The sequence below is a fragment of the Apteryx mantelli genome, chromosome 1 (assembly GCF_036417845.1).
Source record: "Apteryx mantelli isolate bAptMan1 chromosome 1, bAptMan1.hap1, whole genome shotgun sequence".
NCBI classification, from domain to species: Eukaryota; Metazoa; Chordata; class Aves; order Apterygiformes; family Apterygidae; genus Apteryx; species Apteryx mantelli.
In genome coordinates, this window is record NC_089978.1 from 132036705 (window position 1) to 132057766 (window position 21062).

Consider the following 21062-nt stretch of genomic DNA (forward strand, 5'->3'; position numbering starts at 1 on the left):
CTTCCATCAGTACTGGCAAGCTTTGGAGCAGAAGTAACCTAGCAACTGTGCGAGGATATGTAACAATAAAATTTTGCATGGAGACTCCTCCACTCAACAACACAGGCAAAATTTTGCTGCCCTGGGGTTGATCTGCTCCCACTGATGGACCAGAAAGGAGAAGTGGTGGACGTGGGAAGTGGAAGGGCTCCCCAAGCTCAGCACACAAGCATAGGACACCAGCAGTTTATGGGTAATGGGAAATTTGATCCGCAGTAACCCTGGATCACCACATCTTTTTGCAAGGCTAAAGTCCTCCAGCTCTGAGCTGGCCTTCAGCCATACCTCAAAGTCCCGCAGCCAATTCCTTGCTGCTTTCTTCTTTTGAAATCTGGACTTTTGCCCATCTTGCCTGCTGGGCCTTGCATTACCCTTAAGTAACTATGAGGCTTCTGAGATCATTTTCCCCAAGGGTCCAGGCCCTTCCCTCTGATGACATAAAGAAAAAAGCCTTGAACATCTCAGCCAATTTCTAATCCCTCCCCAAAAAATTCTTATTGGCCCTTGAAAACATCAGCAACAAAACATCCCGCAGGGTGAGCTCCCGCACTCTCACCAAATGTCCCTTGTCTGATGAAGTGGGTGGGAACCAGCTTTCTACAGCTCTGCAGGCAAAATGGCTCCTCCATAGGAGATTCATTCTCAGAAGCCCTTTTCTCTCCCCCTCTAACCAGATCAATGGCCTTCTCTGCAAACTTTCCCTCTCCAAAGGGCAGAGGGGTAGGCAGTGCAGTAACCTGAGAATAACCCCACACATCATGGTTATTCTTCATATTCTCCATTCTACCATCAGGTTATTCTCAGCCCCAGGCAAGGTCTACCCCGGTCAGTCACCAGGCAGGCAACACCACCTGGAAACCCAGAGCTTTTGGACTGCCGCTCTGGTACCTGAAACTTACTGCTTTTTTTTCTACCTTTATGTTGTCTCTCTGGGACAGTGCTCTGGCTGGAGTGACAGACACCATCACCACCAAGGACCCTCCTTGATGAGTTTAGTTAATTTAGTTATTTAGGTTAGCTTAACAGTCACTCAAAATTGAGAACTCCAACTGGAAGTAAAGCTTCTGAACATGCAGTTCTCAATCAGAACTAACAGGGTAATGCCAGTATCAGTAGCCAGGAAAGGCCTCCAGTGTTGCCAGGACTGCAGGACGCAGCCAAGGCAAGCATTTAAAGAGATTGATTTGATATGAATTTGCCACTGGAGCCCTGAAAAGCATTCTCTTTTGCACTACTGTAAATAGAATTCATGAACCTTACCCACACTTCCCTCCACTTACCGTTCACCACTGACCTCCCCTCTGTTCCATCTTCTTGTTCCAATTTTCAGCGCTCCTCTTGCTTTTTTTCCCCACAGAGAACCAAACAAGGATAAAAGACTCAAAAATGCCTGCTTGAAGAGCACTGAATCCCTCAGTGAAGAGGAATGGCAAACAAGCATAACCAGACATTACAGGAGCAAAGTAGAAGAGGAAAACACAGTCTAAATACAAGAGAAACCTGAGATTTGTAAGGCTGGGAATTAATTTTCCAAGTAGACAGGCACAGTTTGTCTAACAGCTAGAAAAAACAGACAAGTCATGGGACTCACAGGTCCTTCCTCAGATATCTAACAAGGATGAAGCAAAACCTGCATTATTTGGGTCATGTAAAACTTGACAAAGCAGAAATGTAGACTCCCCCTTGGGCATAGGATACACTGGTTTCTCCCATGACTGAGCTAACTAAGTCACAGTAGTCCACACAGTGCTCCAAGGGTCAGCTCTGCTCAGCTCCTTTCACTTCGTGCTCTCAATGGCCAACAGGGCAAACTGCATCATCCATCAACCACGTCTTCCTACACTCAGACCCATATACTTTTCATGTCAAGACAGCTCACAAAACTGGCATCTCTCTCTTCTGAGAAGGTAAGATAAACCCAAAGCTAATATTGCAAGGTACTTAAAGACAGGCAGGAGCTAAGTTCTCTTGAGATCCAGCCCTAAGGCAAAGCTCTTTATGATTTTGTTCACATGCTGGTCAGGGTCCTTAAAATTGTTTCATGTCCTTGCGCCTATGCTGCAGTTTAAGGTGCACCCAGAGACAGTGGGAGCACACAAGCTCACCTCCCCCTTGCTGCTTTTGGTGTCGTAAGTTTATCTGCTACTTCTTGAAGATCATTGCAAACTTACACTCCAGCAGCAGCATCTCACATAGGGTTTGCATCACCTCCTTGCACTCTGGCAGGTCTTATCAGCCCATAGTTTTAAGTCATAGATGCAAGTCTGGTGAGCAAACTTGTATTTATGCTGCCTGTTGATGTTCCTGCTGTCCCTTGCTTTTGCTGTAACCCTGCTGCTGGAAGCCAGGGTCCTCACTACTCTGCCTGCAAAGCTCTGTGAAAAGTTGGCTGTCAGGATTTGAAGGCTCTTTCAACTGACTGTTGAAACTGCATTCACACTGCATTTGATCTGAGAGCTTTTCCAACAGTCACACGGCCAATGACAAAGCAGGGATGGTGTAATTTTTCAACTAGTGCAGCTAGATCCAGGAAAGGGTGCCTGCAAACAACTGACAGCTAGTTTATGCATGTCAGCACAAACACAGCTGCCTTCATTACTGTGGTTTAATAGCAAAAAAACACAAAATCATTTCTACACCAGCACTCTCATTCTGATCTCAGTTATTCTGGGATAAACGAGGAGCAATGTCTCCTGCAAGTCGTTGTTTCCATAAGTTAAAACCAGTATAAAGAAAAGGAGAGTCAAGCCCAAGGCATTGACTGGGATGAGTATTATGAGTACAGCAACTATTTATCAGCAGTTCCTACACAACATCAGTTTCTGTTATTAGTAATACTCAGGTCTCAACATTAGCAACAGCTGGAAGTCTTGGGTGTTGGCGGGCAGGCTCACTTCCTGGAATAGAGTCAGCATTTCCTGGACTCAAGTCACACACCAGAGAAGTAACTGCTTCTAAAGTGAACTTCTGCTCTTTGCTACTGAAAGCTGCTTATTTTTGTATTCACTGTGAAGTAAGACTGGACACAATTTTTTTTTGAAGAGAGAATGTTTATTCTTCCTTAATTATTGAGCAGGAGACATTGAAAGATAAGGACATGGGGAATAGCCTGTAAATGCTGTCACCAGAACTGGCAGCAAATCAGGCTGGTTTGTTCTTCCAAATGTCTGGCTTCACATTCCTCTTAAAAAAAAAAAAATCTACCCATTTTAAAAAGCGAACAAAAATAACTTGTGAGCTTCAGTCTTGCTTTGAAAACTGCCAAGTCTATACTTTGCAGCCTTGGTAGAAGTCACATGCACAGCATGAGCTGTACAAAGTGGGTGGAGAAAACAGGCAGTGAGGCACTGGAGAAGCTATAGTTCTTATGCCAGCCTACCATAAAGTGAGCTTCTCTACTTCTTCTGAAGCCTCAAATTCCATGAATTATGTTGAATTCTTCTCTGTAATAACTAATTAACCACTACAGTTTACTCTTTTTGAAGGCTATGGGTTTTTGCTTTGGAAAACAAAGTAGACATCCTCAGGTGTAAGGAATTTTCCTATGCAAGACTTTTGCATCCTGTTTCATATTAAATTGCACAGGATGGATGCACCATATTAGATGAACTAGAACTTCTTAACATGATCCTGATAAGCCTGCTGAAGGTGCAATGGAGAAGGATGCTTGGGATAGGAGCTGTGTGACTTGCAAAAAATGACTTAAGGTTAAAGACACATTGTTTTAGTGATCAGTTACTGAACTTCAAGATTAATAAAAAGTGTATGTATCTATATATTATAAAAAGACATTGCAATGTCTGTACATTTTTCAAGGGTCTTTTAATAAATTATGAGCAAATATTTACAGAGAGCAGCAGAGATAAGATTGTCTAGCTCTAACCAAATGTCTTGTTTAACACCCCTGCAGTGCAGTTGCAAAAGCAGAAGAACCTGTGTGAGCATAGGTAAAAAATCAATGTGTAGCAATAAGAAAAGATTTCAAGTTTTCTGAAGGGCATATGCTTTCTCCAACACAACAGGACAGGTCATGGGCATAAGTTACCTATGATCCTTCTCATAATCTTAGTCATGCACTTGTTGGGTTTTACTACCACAAAATGCACACAGGAGCAGCTTAAATATCCTACAGAGCTATCTAATGTCACATCTTTGTCAACAGGCTGAGCAACGTGGTAGAGAAAGCTTTAAAATAGGAATGATGGGAAAGAGAAATCACAACCCAATTAGGCGAGGTAATGGAGGTCAGGGGTCCAAAGCAAAGGGTGCAGAGTGACAGGAACGAAGGAGAACTAAGGTGTGATAAAATAGGGCATAAGGAGACCTACCTCAAGTGTATGTAAACAAATACATGCAGTCTGGGAAGCAAGCAGGAAGAATTACAGCTCTGCATGAGTTCACAAAATTATGACATTGTTGGAATAACTGAGACATGATGAGGCAGCTCGCATAACTGCAGTGCTGTGATGGATGGGTACAAGCTCTTCAGGAAAGACAGACAAGGCACACGAGAGCGGCTGCCCCTTCTGTGAAAGGGTGGTTTGACTGTATGGAGCTCTCCTATAGAACACATGACAGATTGGTTGAAAGCTTGGGGTCAGGATCAGAGAGGCCAGTAAGGGTGACATAGTGGTGGGAGTGTATTACAGACCACCTGATGAAGGTAAGGAGGTGGATAAAGACTTCTTTAACAACATGAGAAGTCTCTGGATCACCAGACCCTGGCACTTAGTGGAGGGACTTTAACTTCCCTGATGTGCTGCGAAGACAACATGACAGGATGCAAGCAGGCAATAAGATTTCTGGAGGGTTTCAGGGACATCTTGTTCATCTAGGTACTGGATGGGCCAAGAAAGGGGTGATGCACAGTTGTATCTGCTGTTAACTAACAAGGAAGAACTGGTTGAGGATTTGGTAATGAATGACTGCATTGGCAATAGTGATCATGAAATAGTGGAGTTCAAGATCCTGACGGGTGTGAGGAAGGTAAGCAACAGTAGAGACCCTGCACTTCAGGAAAGCAAATTTCAGCTTACTGAAAATTATTTCAGGAAATTAATAGATGGGATCTCATGGGAGGCAGCTCTGAAGGGCAAAAGTTGCTCAAGAGAGCTGGCAGGCTTTTAAGGATGACTTCCTCCAAGCATGAGAACAGGCTGTTCCAATACTCAGGAAAACAAGCAGACATATCAGATCAGCTTGGCTAAGTAGGGAACTCCCAACAGAGCTCCAGTGTAGAAAGGACTTATGTAAGAGATGGAAGCAAGGACAGGCTACAATGGGGGAATTTAGAAATATTGCCTGGGCAGGTAGAGATGGTGCCAGGAAAGCCAGAGCTCAATAAGGCTGAAACTGTCATGGGACAAGGGCAACAAATGCAGTTTCTTCTGCTACATTAACTGTGAAAGAACAAACAAGGAAAATATGGGCCCTTTCCTGAACAGGGTAGGTAATTTAGTGACAACAGACACAGATAAAAGGCTTAATAACTCAATGTCTTCCTTGCCTCAGTATTTATTAAAAAGGTCTCACAGGCCTCTGTGCCTATTAAAAGAGTTCAAGGAAAACTACCAGCAGTTAGGGATAACTTGAGAGAATTTAACACATACTAGTCCATGGGACCTGATCAGATGTATCCAAGGATGCTGTGAGACCTGGTTGATGCCACTGCAAGGATGCTCTCATCTTTAAAAGGTCATGGAGATTGGGGAAGGTCCCTGATGACTGAAGAAAGGGAAATGTTGTACTCATCTTCAAAAAAAGGTCAGAAGGTCAACCCAGGGATCTAAAGTGCAGCCTCACTTTGATCCCTGGGAAAATCATGGAGCAAGTCCTCTTGCGACACATTTCTGTACTTATGAAGGAGAAGGTGGTTGGAAACAGTTGTCATATATTTACCAAGGCTAAATCATGCCTAATCAATCTGACTACTTTCTATGATGATGAAATGTCTAGATTTCTGGATGAGGGGAGAGCAGATGATGTCTTATACCTTGACTTTGGCAAGGCTTTTGACACCGTCTCCCACAATATTTTTTATCCAAGTTAGGATGTTATGGTTTGGATGGGTGAACAAATAGAACTCGTTGGATGACTGGGGTCAGACGGCAGTGACCAATAAGTCATACTCTCCCTGGATGGAGAAGACAAGTGGAGTACAACAGGGGTCTATTCTGGGATCTGTCCTGTTTAACATCTCCACCAATGACCTGAAGGAGACAACAGAGTGCACTCTTGTCAAGTCTGCAGGTATCACCAAATTGGGGAGAATCAGTCAATAAGCTAAAGGGCTGGCATTCAGTGAGACCTAGACAGGTTAAAATTCAGCAAGGACAAATGCAAAGTACTGGGAAGGAGGAGCTCCTTGCAATGATACAGGCTGGGGGCAGCTCTGCTGAAAAGGACCAGGAGGTCTTGGTAGGCAGCAAGCTGAACACAAACCAGCAATGGGCCCTGGAAGCAAAGAAGGCCAACAGCATCCTGGGTTGTATTAAAAGGAGCTTAGCCAGTAGATTGAGGGAAGTGATTATCCCCCTGTACTCAGCACTTGTTGGACCTTATTTAGAATACTGCATCCAGTTTTGGGCCCCTTCAACAAGAAAGGCACTGATAAACTGGCACAAGTTCAGAGGAGAGCTGCCAAGGTGGCCAGGTGCTGGAGCACTTGCCCTGTGATGAGAGGCTGAGGGCACCGGGCTTGTTCAAACCTGGAGAAGAGATGGCTTTGGAGGACGTAACAGCAGCTTCCAGTACCTATGAGGCAATCATCAAGAAGATGGAGCCAGGCTCTTCACAGTGGTGCATGGTGTAAGGATAAGAGAAAATGGGCAAAAGTTGAAACAAGAGAGATTCAGATATAAAGATATAAGGAAAAGCTTTTTCAACATGAGGACAGGCAGTAAAACAGGTTGCTCAGAGAAGCTGTGCAGTCTCCATTCTTGGAATTTTTCAAGACCAGCCTAGATAAAGTTGAGTAACTTGATTTCATTTCAGTGTTGACCCTGCTTTGAGCAGGGATTTGGATTACATGACCTCCTGAGGTCCCTTCCAACCTGAATTTTCTTATGATTTCTAAAACTGCTTCAGGTTCCCTCTCTGCTTCTGATCTTCTCACTGCCTTATTCATAAACATGAGGCCTTAACATCATGCCATTCAGGACCAATTCCTTAAATATCATCACAGGTACTAAAAGCAGACCTTATCTGCATGGGAATTGGCTGAGATTTGAATAATCAACTACTTCACTAAGATTTCCTACAGACAAAGTAGCACAGCAGAACTTAGCACCATGCCAAAATCCCTTTCCACTTCTAGCCATTTACAGATTGAATCCCTGAATAATTACTTTGTACTAAGAGTGTGGACGTTCCTACACTACTACACAGAGCAGGATTTCATTCCTGCCTTGCAAGCAATTCTCAGTCCAGTAGGGAAGACAAAGGAGGAGTTTCTGATCTCTGACAAACCTTCATGATTCTTTACAAATACCAAGTTCAACACGAACTGAAATTGCTTTCAATTTTCAGAAACAACCACCACACAGAAGCCACAAATCAGGCACCATATCTTGATGTTTTGAAAAACATTAATACATGGTATTCTTTTCTCTTTGCCTCTTTCTGAGCCTCAGCATATACACAAGCTCAGCTTTCAACTTTTCTCTCCAGTCATAAGCAATCTAAAAACGTATTATTATTCCTTAAAAATGGGTAGGTTGACATTCTCTTAGACTAATGTGAAGCAGAAGCTAAGACATAAAAACAATCTTCCCAAAAAACATAAAAGTGCAAAAAATATCAAAAGTTCAAGAAAAAAACAAAATGCTGCTAACAGCAGCAGCTTTTGTTCCAATGCAAAAAACAAACTGAACTGTAGCTTTATCTCATAAAGTCAACCATCATCAGGAGAAGATTACAATTTGCCAGCCTTCTGCTGACTCCAGGAGATGGCCATCTTGGAGAATATTTGTCTGAAGCATTGAGTCACTGCTGGAGAACTGAGAATAGTGCACGCAAACTTCCATCCGTCTGGAACTGCTGAAGGATGAACCATCTTTCTTCTCACTGTAAAAAGTATTGATCTGAAGTTGCATAGAAAGCTGATTAGTTTTTGATTTATCCACATTCATATGTATGGATATGACTTTGTTAATCTCTAAATATTAGTTATAAAAAAAGAAGGCCTTGGCTCTTATGTTTTGTATTAGTAGAGCACTGTTTGTTAAAAACTGATACAAAACAATATAAAATGAGATTTTTTCCAGGATTAAGCCTGTTTGTCTTCATGCGGTGACACCAAAAAAGGAGGCTGTCCATTCTGAGAAAAGAAAAACAGGCACTGGAAGCAGCTCAACTAGTCTTCAAAACACTTCTTTATGGATGATTTCAGTGCTAATGGAAAACCTCCAGGACAAAAGATAGTGGCTCTTTCACCACTGAATTCGACCACTTCTCTTCCATTGGGTCAAAATGCTGTTTGGTCCACAAGGCAATTATCTGTTTATGATTTAAGATCTGGGGCAAAAGAAAAAAAAACACACACGTAAATTATTATATCTTCTTTTCTAGCTAGCAAAATTTTACTAGTTATACAAAAAAAACACTGCAGGTTTTAAACATTAATAAAGCGTGAAGATGAACTAAGGCATTGCTACATGATCCAAAACAATCAAGTTACAGCAGCTTAGTGACCTATGGTAGCTGCTAACCACTAACCATTTACCCCACTGATATGCTCAAGGTGAGATATGTGGCTTTGCAACTGAAGCAGGTTGATAACATTTTTCATCAGTTACTGCCACCCAGCTGATAAGCAGCTGGTAACCTGAAAGGCTGTTCTGACTCCTTGGCTTTGGATCACATAACTAGTCCCTTAAAACACCATTTTTCTGCAAAGATTCTGATACCAGCTTTGCACTACACATCCATGTGATGCTGCTGCTATTCTTTCCACACAGTAATGCCAGGTGCTTCTGGAGTTCTCTCCTTTGAGGATTGCAAATAGAGCTCTTACTTGACAAGCAGGGAAACTGAAGCCAAAGGGGAGTTACAGGACAGGAAGTTCAAGACTATGTGCCCAACCTAACTCACTGCACACAACGGGCATCAGTGTATAATCAGGCTGATTTCCAACAAAGCATACACAAGGTCCACTTACATCAGTGTTTCTTTCTTGCTGCACACAGCAACAGTGCAAGGGGAACTATCTGGACATGCCAAGGCACTGAGTCATTCAGCCTTTGCTCCTGTTCTGATAGCACTACTCCTCCCTTTTACTAGTTCCTAGCTCAGCATCACTCCCACCTAACACAAGACACCTGGAGACAGTCTAGGAGAGCAGCACATGGTGAGACATGTCAATCTCCTCTATAGCCAATGAGAAGAGGAAAGAAGTCCCTGGTCTGATTCTCACAGGGCTCTTGGATGGGCCTGGAGAATTTTTACAATTTCTATCCCTAAATCCCAAGCAGGTTTACTGCTTTACCCACAACTGACTTACGCCAGCTTAATCACGAGGCTAAAGAAAAGTGACAGGGCAGCCAGCCTGGGGACCTGGTATTTGCTGCGAGGTGAGAGGGCCTGAATATAAAACAAGTGTTCCCTTCTCATTTTATAGCTCTGGTGATGAGCATCAGGCTCCACACTCCCTACAGAACATGTGAAATGGGTCACACAGCTTGCAAACAGCACCAAAGAAAGCACAACTACTTCTGACGTGTTTCTCTGTGCAGCGATGATGCATAACATAATAACATAACTATTTCAAATGCCAAACCTTTAAGCATGACCTAGCAGCACAGTGTAGCCAAATAAGTAATCTGTGCAGAGCAGCAAGTCATGTAGTCCAGCTCCAATACACTGACTTAATTCATTTGGTCTTCAGTGTTAGTCATCGGCAACTGACAGGATCAGACTCGGTTGTTTGAAGATACCACAGCTGCCTCCTCAGCTATTCAGCCCTATTTCAAGTCCTAAAATTGGCAGCATCTTCTGCATCACACAGCCAGGTTTCTTGTCCTCATTCCTAACTCACTCTCACCCTTGCACCCATCTTTGTTTCCACTCATTCTGAGAGTTTTTGCTTTTGACATTGTCTTCAGCAAACATCTGAACAGGATTACTTGGCCACTCAGCAGAATCAAACCTGACAGAACAGAAAACTGCAGCCCCAAGGTGCCCCAGCACATTCCTGTAGGTTTTGAGAATCCTTAAAGCAACTATCCACATCACAAAAAGCAGAAACCAGTAAGAAACTCACAGTTGCACCACTTAATTAAGGGCTATGACAGGCAAGATACGGTGAATCCTTCTGTGGGGCACTGAGAAGTTACCAAGCCTGCCTTCTCCATCCAAGTGACAGAAACAGAGGACCACAAAGCATCGCCGTCCTGCAGCCTGCCTCAGTTTGCAGTCTGGAATCTTACATAAAACATACGTTGGAGAGCTATGGAGGTACAGCCACCCAGTATGGAAACAGTAGTGCCATTGCAAAGGTGCTTATACCCACAGAGTTTATTCTTGTACCAAAAGAAGGAATACTCCAAAATGGTGAGGCTACACATTTTTTTTGCAACAGTTTAACTCTATTCAGAGTACAGGCTGTAATTCATAAACACTTGGTAAATATCTTGGGTAATAAATAAATCACATTAAACTGAAAAAAAGCAGTGCATAAACTATGACTGAATAAACAATGTTTTGTTTCATGCCATAACTGATACAAACAGAAAAGTGCCAGTTTTAGGTAGAATCAAAACCAGACACTTTTCCTATTGTTTTGAGGAAATGAAAATTGTTTTGAGTCAACCTGCAAACTTCATTTCTTTCCAAAAAAACATGCTTTGATCCGCACTGGCTTAGAGTGCACACTGATCCACACTGGCTTACAGTGCACATTTCATAAAGGCTTTTTTATTTTTTATTTTAACATTTAAATCAAATCTAAAATTTCAAAACAAAAAAAAATGTTGGTGTCTCAGTTAATAAATTCGAGAAACAAACCTTTCAGTCAGCAAATATCAAAACATGTTTTTTCCATCCATTCCCTCCTTCCCCCACCCAGCTTACTTGTTATAGTTGACCTAATTTCACACCCCTCCAAAACCTTTCTCCTCACAGATGTCTTATTTGTCAAATACTTTTTAACAAGCCCTAATGTAGAGCAGTCAGCACTGTCAAAGTCCTAAGCTCCAGGAGACTAATTCATGTTCTTTACCATCAGGCCCATTCTCAGTTAAACTATGGTTATTCTACAGAATGCAATAAGCTCAGTAAAGCTTTACAGCGTGAAAATGGTAGCCTACAAGGAGCAATTTTCACCCATCCACACGGAAGGCAGAGTTCCCTAAAGTGTGCCTGAACTACAGCAAATCACAGTAAGTCTCTCAGATCCAGATAAGCTGATTGCCCTGATTAGATGGATTCAAGGTTCAGCAATGGCCCTCACTATCATCTTAACCTGTGTAAGCTCCACAAATAGACCAGCAATGAGAAAGTTTCATTATATATTTACTTACAGGTTTACTTGTGAAAATCTTGCGGGACTGCAGTGAAAAGTTTTCTAGGCAGGCCATGAACTTCAGCTATATCCCCTGGGAGTCAAGAAATCCATGATTATTACTGGCAGCTAGTTACACTTCTCCACGCGGCCATTTCTTCACTTGCTAGGTTGGGGAAATAATTTTTACTACCCTCACCTGGCTGTCACAAAGACCAAGACTTTGAGACATAGCACTATGCTACTGCTTCCTCTACTATTTTGCCTGGAACCTTTCTGTTTCACAAGCAGTCACTCTGCATTTTTCACAGGCAAGAATTCAGCGGGACTTTCTGCAATACTACAAGGTGCTTTAGAAGCCAAACTTAGGGTGTAGTAGTGCTCTCTTAATAAGGGCTTGACCTTTTCAAATTCTTTGCCAGATATAACTACATCAGTGGAGCCTTTCACTGTAAACTTAAGCTAAATGGTTTCAGTTCCAAACCTATGACTTTTAATACTTCTTGGGAATCATAGCGCGAAAAAAAATTAGGAACAAGAATGCAACTGATTAGCTTTCCACAGGTCTTCTCTACTCTAGAAAAATTCTACAGAAGTAGTATTTTAGTCTGGATAGATGATAGACCAGTTTAAGGCCTTGCCTATACAGTTATTAGAGAATAAATTTTTGCTTCTTCAATTGGAATAAGCTATCATCAATTCTAGGCATCCACCTTTTCATACCTCCATATTTATGCTGTATATATAAAGTACATTCATGCTGTTTGTTACACCCAAGTAATATTATAGCAGCCCTTATATCCTTTTCCTATCGGATTTGGGACTGGACTAAACTGAATTTTGATATTCTCCATGCTGATATACTCCAAGAAGCAGTTACATGACATCACAGATGCTCTGGTCTGCATACATACAAGAGAAAACAGATAGAGAGGGTAAAATAGTTTTCAAGATCTATGAATGGAGGCCTATTATACCCCCAAAGTAAATGATATAAAACTGATCACCAAATAAAAATTTTCACTAAATCATGCAAAATGAAAAAATTCTTAAGAAACAGATTGCACTTTGCAGCCTGAATTTCACTCATGTCCATTCAGAAAAAGAACAGATCAACCATTCTCGCATATAGATAAATAACGAATTTTCCCATTCCATATGTATGCAGCTGGAAAGTCACACAAACGCACAGACTACCATCTCCCACCAGACACACGGAAGCAACACAAACACCTCCACAAACACCCATGGCAGCTGGCAAAGCTTCCTCTTGCTCACGCGCACTCTTGCTCCCCCAGCAACTGCCACGGAAGCGCCTATGTCCGCACTAGTGCTCCTGGGCCAGCACTGACAAACCGAGGGCAGACCACAAATGGTCTCTGCCCTCTTGAGGAGGTCCCCCACCACTGCCCAGCTTCAAGGGATCACCCATTGCGTCAAGTGAAGGCACCCAAAAGACTTTTCCAGATCCATCAGTGGTGCTTCTCTAAGGAAGGGCAACCGCTGGATCTCCCAAGTTGACATCCTGAAATCTTGGGTGCATCCCATCTTTAAATTTTTGTTTGAGGCTCAGGTATGTTTGCCATTAACACAAGTAAATCTTTCAATCTGTAGTATTTCATTATCCTGTGTCCTGCTTGAGGGTTTCTACCTAGCAAAAGCTAAAGATCAGGAACCCATAATGACACGGACTGCAAAAATAATCTTGCATTCTTTTGCAAGAAAAGGTGGTTCCCTCACATGTGGTTAGTTCTTCCTTCCATTGATGGTAAAGTGATTTGCATACTTGGCACGCAGCACCATTCTCAAAAGGGAAATTGAAGCCCAGAGGAGAGGGCATTTGCTCAGTGCTGTTTAACAGACACAAGGATCTAGGTCTTTTTGACATCTGATCTAGTGATCCACCCATCAAAATTTACTATCCCTAAGATGACAAGTCTGTCAAGTCAACGGACAGTCATTCTGCAAATCCATCAATAGTCTCTGGACCTCAGTCATGTCTGAACCATGGTCTGAAAACCACAGCTCTAACAAACGTATGAAAGCATCAGAAGAAAATGAAATTCTTTATCCATGATCCTGCTAAAAAGGTCTTTAGAAGGGCGGGGGGGGGCAGATCCCTCTTTCCTCGCACTGCCTCCCTCCTTGACACATCTTTACCAGGCCCATCACCAAGGATCTCATCACATTTTTTAACTTCCAAAACTGTAAAAACATTAACTCAACTTAAGAAATTAAATTAAACATAAAGCAACTTTCTGCAAAGGTGACATAGTAGTTTGTAACCCAAGAAACATCCTGCTCCAGCCTTTTGTGAATTTCAGCAGCTGAGGTAAGATGCCCAAGCGAGTATCCCACATGCAGCCGCTGTCACTGCAACTCCAAAACACTCCAGGAGGGCACTGAACTTGCACCTGATGGCAGGAACTTTGGCCATTGCCTGCTCGAACAGAATTTGGTCTGGTGACCTCTGTGGCAGAGAATTTTTGAGAGTCTTCCCCCCTGCATTCTCCAGTTTGCTTGACTGCCTAGTGGCTGACTTAGTTTGGTTCATAAGAAGAGACCACAGCGGTCCTGGCACCAAGACACAAGTTGAGGCTGGAAGACACTAGCCTCTTTCACCTCTGTCAAAGGAGCACAGACTAAATGAACTTCACCTTCCTTAGCTGCTCACCATATAGGTGGAACCCCCACAAACACACCCTCACAAGTCAGGGAACTAGGAACAATCTAATTGCTTGCTGCAAATTTAAGTAAGTAAATAAGCAGGATGAGAACGGACAGCAAAAGCACAAGTGGAGATCTAGACAGGAATGCAGAAAACCCTGAGAATCTGCACACCCTGCAGAGGGGCATCATGTAAAGAAGCCCTAGGTGGGTAACAGTCCGGTCACCAATGCAAAGAAATGAGAGGTCCCTCCTCTGCCCAGCTCCTTCCCCCATCTTGACCATTACCAGGGGAAGACAGGCAAGAAGGCTCTTGGAATTTATGGTGCCCGCAAAATAGAGCAAAAATGAATCAAAAGGTGCTGCTAACAGACTTTTTTCCAAAACAACTGGAAGGGGGCAGAGATGGAAAAAGAGACAACTGCAACTTGACACACTGGGGCAAGCATGCATCAGAGTTTTTCCTTCAGCACAACAAAAGCAAGGACCAGGCAATTCTGCACACCAGACTAACAGTGTGCCTATCCTCACCGCTCCTTGGATGGTGTCTCAAGATATAACCAAGATAAACTAATAGTGAACTCCTGCTAGTCTGATGTGGTAATACTTTTGACAGCCATCATTAAATCTATTGCTACATGCACAGTAACAACCCCCACCCACTGGAAACATCAGCATTCTAAGTCAAATTCAATGCACAAATAAACAGGTTGGTTGACCATCTTCCAAGACCAGCCATCAAGAAATTTCCCTGAGGGACATTACTCATTCCTAACATAGTACATTCATGCCCAGCCCTAAGCACTTCATATGAATACTGAGTTTCGAAAAATGATAAACCAAATTCCTGAAAGAAGAAGTTTATATGAATGGGACAGGCTGGTAAGATTAAAAGAGAGAAGAAATATTAACCTCATATTTCAGCACAGAAACAAGCCCCTAACCAACAAGTAAAGAACAAGTTCCTCAATTTTTCCAGCCCTCATCCCAAGGTCAGCTCCTGTTCTCCATGGTCAGAAGAGAACTCACCCCGAAGAGAGCTGCTGACCAGGCTCTTCTCAGGCCATTCACTGTTGGTAATTCCCCATCCCCACTAACGCATACACAAAGTGCAGGTTCCTACGATTCTCCACTATTGCACCTCATCTGGGACTTTAAGGCTGAGTCTTCTCATGATGAAGATTAACTCAGAACACCTACACACTGCAAAAAAGGGAAGAGCAGATTAGAACCCTTGTTCTAACCAACAGCAGGTGTTAAAGACAGAGAGAGACACTAAACTCAAGAAGTACTACCAGAAGTATTGGTAGACAGTTAAAGGCAATGACCTGATATACATTTCTCATCTCATACCTGAGCTGGACTGTTCTTGGCTCCTTTGATTTAAAATTGGCTCCTCTTCTCCTGTAAGAAATAAAACTTTTTGACATATGTATTAATGACCTGGAAAAAAAAAATCTGTACTCTGTAAAACAACTAAGGCCCAAAAGAAAATGTGCTCCTTTACCTCTCCAATGAAAGACTGCACTGCTACAGAGAAAATTACAAGTCTACAAATTAATGCAACAGTCTGAATTCCACACATTCATGACACTCCAGTTCTCTTACCTGAACTATGCTTCTGAAGACTGTGCTTACATCTTCCTGTTTTAGATTGACATCTAACTGCACCTAAACAACAACAACAAAAATGGATGAAGCACTCAGTAATAAAATCCTGTGCTTTTGTAAGCTAGCTGACAGCCTCCACCCCCCACAAACAAAGAATAATCACTGAGGACATGCAATGGAATAGATGACTTGGGGGAAAGAGACCAGTGAAATATGATACTGGGGCAAAGAAAAGCCATGAACCCCACCATAGCCAAGAAAGTTCCCATTCATTCACCCGAACCTCAAAGATGTAGCTCTAGAAAGATGATTCTTTCATTTTCCCCAAAAGTATGACTAAGCCAAGGACTCACAAAAGCCAGAGCAACAACTGCCAATATGGACAGATTTCCCCATCTTCACGGTCCAGGAATAATCTACAGAGCTGTAAACACCCAATCCCAGCTGTCACAACTGTTTACAGGAAGAGATGTGAATGAAGTGCTCTTCTGACCTGTTCACCAGCTCTCATTACAACATGAAAGTGTCTCCTGAGGATCTACAGACCTACTCTCACTGTATCCTCCTCATGCAAGGAATCACTGCCCTGAATTCCAACATGGGAAACTGCAGCACATAAGAAATGGCTTTTTTTTCCCCAAAAAATATGATTGTGTCTCCTTGAAAGCCAATGATCTAAACCATTTGAACTGTAAGAGAATATACTTCATAACCTCTAAGAGCAGCTTATTAGGATTTTGGTGTTCCTTACTATTAACCATCTTTATACCAGGCAGATGTTATAATCGAGAGAAAGAAAACTCTACCTCCATTCCATTTACAATGGGCTAGCTGAGAACTTCTCAGCAATGTAATTGGCCTCAGGACCAAACAGGACATTTTAGTTTCCAATCCTATGCAGTGTCTGAGATATGAGGCATAAATGCCAACAGGGCATAAGCCTAGGATGTAAAGAAAATGAAAGCTGAAGAACCTCACTACTAACGAAGAGGGAATAATTCTGATATCTGTTCAGAACAATGTTCCATCTTAGAAAGTCTAAAAACCCAGCTGAGTCCATTATAATCTCTCTGGCTCTGGCAGAGACACACTGGCTCTGACCAGAAGCCCAGTTCACAACTGCCTTTAATGACCTGCATTATCAAATGAAACCCACAGCGCCTAGTTCTCCAAGATATGCCAAAATTCTCTTGACCTAAGGAGATGAGGAAAGCAGTGAATAAGCCATATATTACATTAAATATCTTCTAACAATAGGACTATGCCCCTGAAATCCCTTACTGCCACATTCCACATTCAAACAGCCCAAAGTCACACTTGTCCTTACAAGCTTCCAAATCCAAGTGGTATTGATCAAAATCTTCCAAGTGCTTTCTTTAACATTTATTTATGAATCCTTCCTGATTTTCTCTCTGGAAGGAAAGTATTATTATATCTATTTTTTTCTGAAGGCCAAAACTTGCCTTGGTTCAAACCTCATTTTGCTCACTTCTATCCCCAAGCACTCCATTTAACGCATGTAAATTTACGAGTGATTGCCGAGAATGTAGGTCCAAGTACACATTAAACTTTTTGTGACTTACAACAACCCTAAATCTAAGCCAGGATCTAGCCACACTATCCATGTATTTTTTTTAAAAGAATTTTCATTATTTTTGAGTAGTTAATGCCAAAAGCTTCCAAGCAATGAGTGATCTGTCAGCTATGTGGTCAAATTATTAATGTTTACAAATGACAAATATACTTCAAATATTAAAGGATCGTAAGGATCCTTTACACAAATAATATAATCTTTAATATAAAGGATTAAAGGATCAATGGAAGGGGCCTCCTGCAACAACAACACATCAGAACACATCTAAGCAAATCTAAAGCAGAGCTTAGAAGTTCATGAGGCACAATCTTTTACTTGCATCAGCAAATCATATCTTCTGTTTGATTATATCCATGCAGTGCTTACCCTACTGATGCAGAACAAGTGTATTTCCTATCACAGTCAGGAGTACCACGGTCAAATCTTCACTGTTTCAAAGGAAACAGTTGGGCTGTTTCAAACTCATGGCCAATTATGAGTGACATTCCTCAGGGGCTGATACTAGGCACAATACTGTTTAACATCAACAACCTGGACAAAGGCACAAAAGGCATCCTCAGCCAGTCTGCAGATGACAACAGCTGGGGTGGGCAGGGGATACGCTGGAGGGCACGGTTGCCATTCAGAGGAACTTCGACAACCTGGAAGAATGGGCTAGTAGAAAACACATGACGTTCAACAAAGGCAGATGTAAAGTCCTGCACCTGTTGAAATAGTCCTGTGCAGCAGCACAGGCTGAGTGCTGACTGGCTAGAAAGCAGCTCTGTTTCAAAGGATCTAGGAGTCCTTGTGGATGACGATTTGAACAATGGATAGCAATGTGTCCTTGTAGCAAAGAATGTCAACCATATACTGGGCTGTCTTAGCAAGAGTGTAGCCAGCACATCAACAGAAATTATTCTTCCCCTTTGTTCAGCATTTGTGAGACCACATCTGGAGTACTGAGTCTAGTTTTGGGCTCCCCAGTACATGAAAAACATTGACATACTGAAGGAAGTCCATTGAAGGTTCAGCCAGATGGTTAGGGGACAGGAGCTGTACAAGGAGAGGCCAAGAGAACCAAGTTTGTTCAGCCTAGAAAAAAGAAGGCTAAGGGGACCTCTAATTGCAATCTTCAGCTAACTTATAGAGAAGACGAAGAAGACTCCTCTCAGAGATGCACAGCAAAAGGACACAAGGCACTGGCTGCAAGCAACAAGGGAAATCCTGACCAGACATAAGAAAAAAGGTTTGTTTTTTTTTCCCCCCAAATAAAAGATACTCAAATTCAGTGTAGGGATGGATTAGGAAACAAATCCAGAACTCCAGGACGATGGCAATACAAGCTGGCAGGAGGCACAGAAGTCCCTATCTATCAGAAGGGCACACTGAACAGTCAGATTACACTCGGTACAAGGCATTCAATATGCTTTGATAAGAGCCTGTTCCAACAGTCAATCTGATCTTGAGGGCAGCTTCATGATGCACCTACTTGGTAAGTGGAAACACACAGTAAACAAAACACCCAGTCTAAGGGAGAAATTTGCAAATATGCACTTCAGTGTTTCCCAGTTCACAGAGTCCAGAGTCTGAATCTAAGCTGTACTGGTTTGTAGTAATTTAATTACAATACATCACATGTCCAGGCACTTTCATTCATTCTACAGAACCTCAGACTAGCATAATATCAAAGCACATTGATCTCAGTTAGGAAGTGCCATACATACCTTTTTTGGACAAGAATACTGTATTACCACAACTGCAATTGCCAAGACAAAAGCCACAATAAGACCATCTCTCCTTCTTCTGTCATATCTGTCCCCTTTGAAAAGTAAAATAATAATTGATTAGCTAAGAAGCAGCATTTTCATGTGATAGACACAACTTCACTAGAAATATAACTGTTTATGTTGTGTAGGGTTTTTTTTGTTTTTTTTTTTTAGAGTAACCTCAAGAAATGTAAGCACCAGAGTCAGTTATTAGTGCAACCTTAGGCCAGCTCCAGGAAAGTCATGTGCTGACTAAGTTCAATGAAGACACATTACTTCTTGAAAGGCAATGGGGTTTCCATTTTTTTGGGCCTAGGAAGGGCCAAGCCAGATCTCAGCTAACTGACAGTTCAGCAAATCTCTCATTTCTAACTGGTCTCTAGCATGTGCTTCTGGTGAAGAAGGAAGATTTCTATATTGAAAAACCATGAAAATTGCTTTTGCACAGAAACGGAAAATTCTGTCATTTAGTGACTGCCTTTCACACCCCACAAACCAGATAGTTCCAAACAGGTGTTCTCATCCTATGTAAAAGATGCAAATCTCAAGTTCACTTCAAGCTGAGTTGAAGTTGGCCTGAAGTAATAACCAAGAGCAGGAAAATTCTCCTTTCTCTATCCAGCTGTGAAGGAGAAAAAGAAGCACGCTCTAAAGCATCAACTCATACACATACCAGATGAGAAGTGACTTTATCTGATGGCTGTTTGATGACTCACTTGAAATGATTGGGTAGTTTCATTCCAGTTCATGGAAAGCAGTACAAAGAGCACTACAGTCACTAGCATTAATTACACTATGTGAAGGCCAGAAGATTCAGAAGCAAGATCTGCTAAGTGCACAGAAAGCATGTTCCTCCTCTCTCTAGGCCTCTACCTCTTTATCACTCATTTAAAGTCAAAGCTGACAGTCTTATTTTGTTGAGACCCCTGCAAAAGGGTCCTTCCAGAGAGTTCAAACTGTCAATATAGTACCTTTCACCAACCTTAAGCATATTTTTATCAAACAAAAGACTTCCAATGCTTTTTATTCTTTAAATTCAACTTCCTGAGAAGTCAGCAGAAACCCTGCAGTCAAAAGCCATTCTGCTTCTCAAACCAGCCTCTCAGACTTGCACATATCACCTGACCCATTATCTTCATTACCTGGAAAGCATTCAGCCAAAGAGAATTCCAAGCTCTTTTCTGTTTGAGAGACTTTAATGAAACATGTCACTTTCTCTGAAGCATCAACTTTCTTTTTAAGAATGACAACATCTTGGTGCTGCTTATAGTCTGTCAGGCTACTGAACTTTCAACTGTAAGTCAGAGGTTTCTTGAAAGCTGCAGCACATTTTAACACAAGGTCATCACCACCGATGTTGCAACTTATTGTAGGTTCAGAAGGGGGATCTGAAAGGAGAGAAAACATTCTATAATAGTTTGGTTATATACAGCCTTGCATTTTAGCATGTGATCAGGGCAACATAAGCAGCAGAAGAGTGCATAGACAGAAGTGTAAGGTAGGGGTGCGTGCATGCGTGTCACAGAGAGAGAGAATGCTCAAACATACTGTGTGTAACTTCAGCATAAGACAGATAAAAGGACCACATTTCTAGAAGTGGTCTCTCTTGTGGTTCTTCAGTGCCTAGTTTGAGACACTTCATGGTTGATTTTCAGCAGCACTAATACACGTGTTGGCCACATATATTTCCCAAAGATGATCAGTGGAGCTGCGTAGATCTGCACAGGATACTGCCATGTTGTACAGATATTCCAGCACTTATAACAGGTCTGCAGGAGCACCTTTAATAATAGAGGCATACTGCCTGAGGTAATTGAGTCAGCTTGTTTGGTTATCTCTGTCTGGAACTGCACTGTGCCATCTAGACACACTCTAGAAGTCATTCCAAGGTGAGTAATGACGGGCA

General features: G+C 42.1%; 1 protein-coding gene across 1 annotated transcript in view; it reads right to left on the reverse strand.

Moving 5' to 3' along the window:
- Positions 1-3844: 3844 nt before the first annotated feature.
- CD58 (CD58 molecule) overlaps positions 3845-21062 on the reverse strand; it is a 28885-nt gene continuing 11667 nt past the window's right edge. The window contains 6 exon segments of the mRNA XM_067291745.1: positions 3845-8553; positions 11556-11630; positions 15233-15406; positions 15557-15607; positions 15812-15874; positions 20299-20544. Of these exon segments, the coding sequence (XP_067147846.1) occupies positions 15336-15406; positions 15557-15607; positions 15812-15874; positions 20299-20544 (431 nt within the window). The 3' untranslated portion in view covers positions 3845-8553; positions 11556-11630; positions 15233-15335.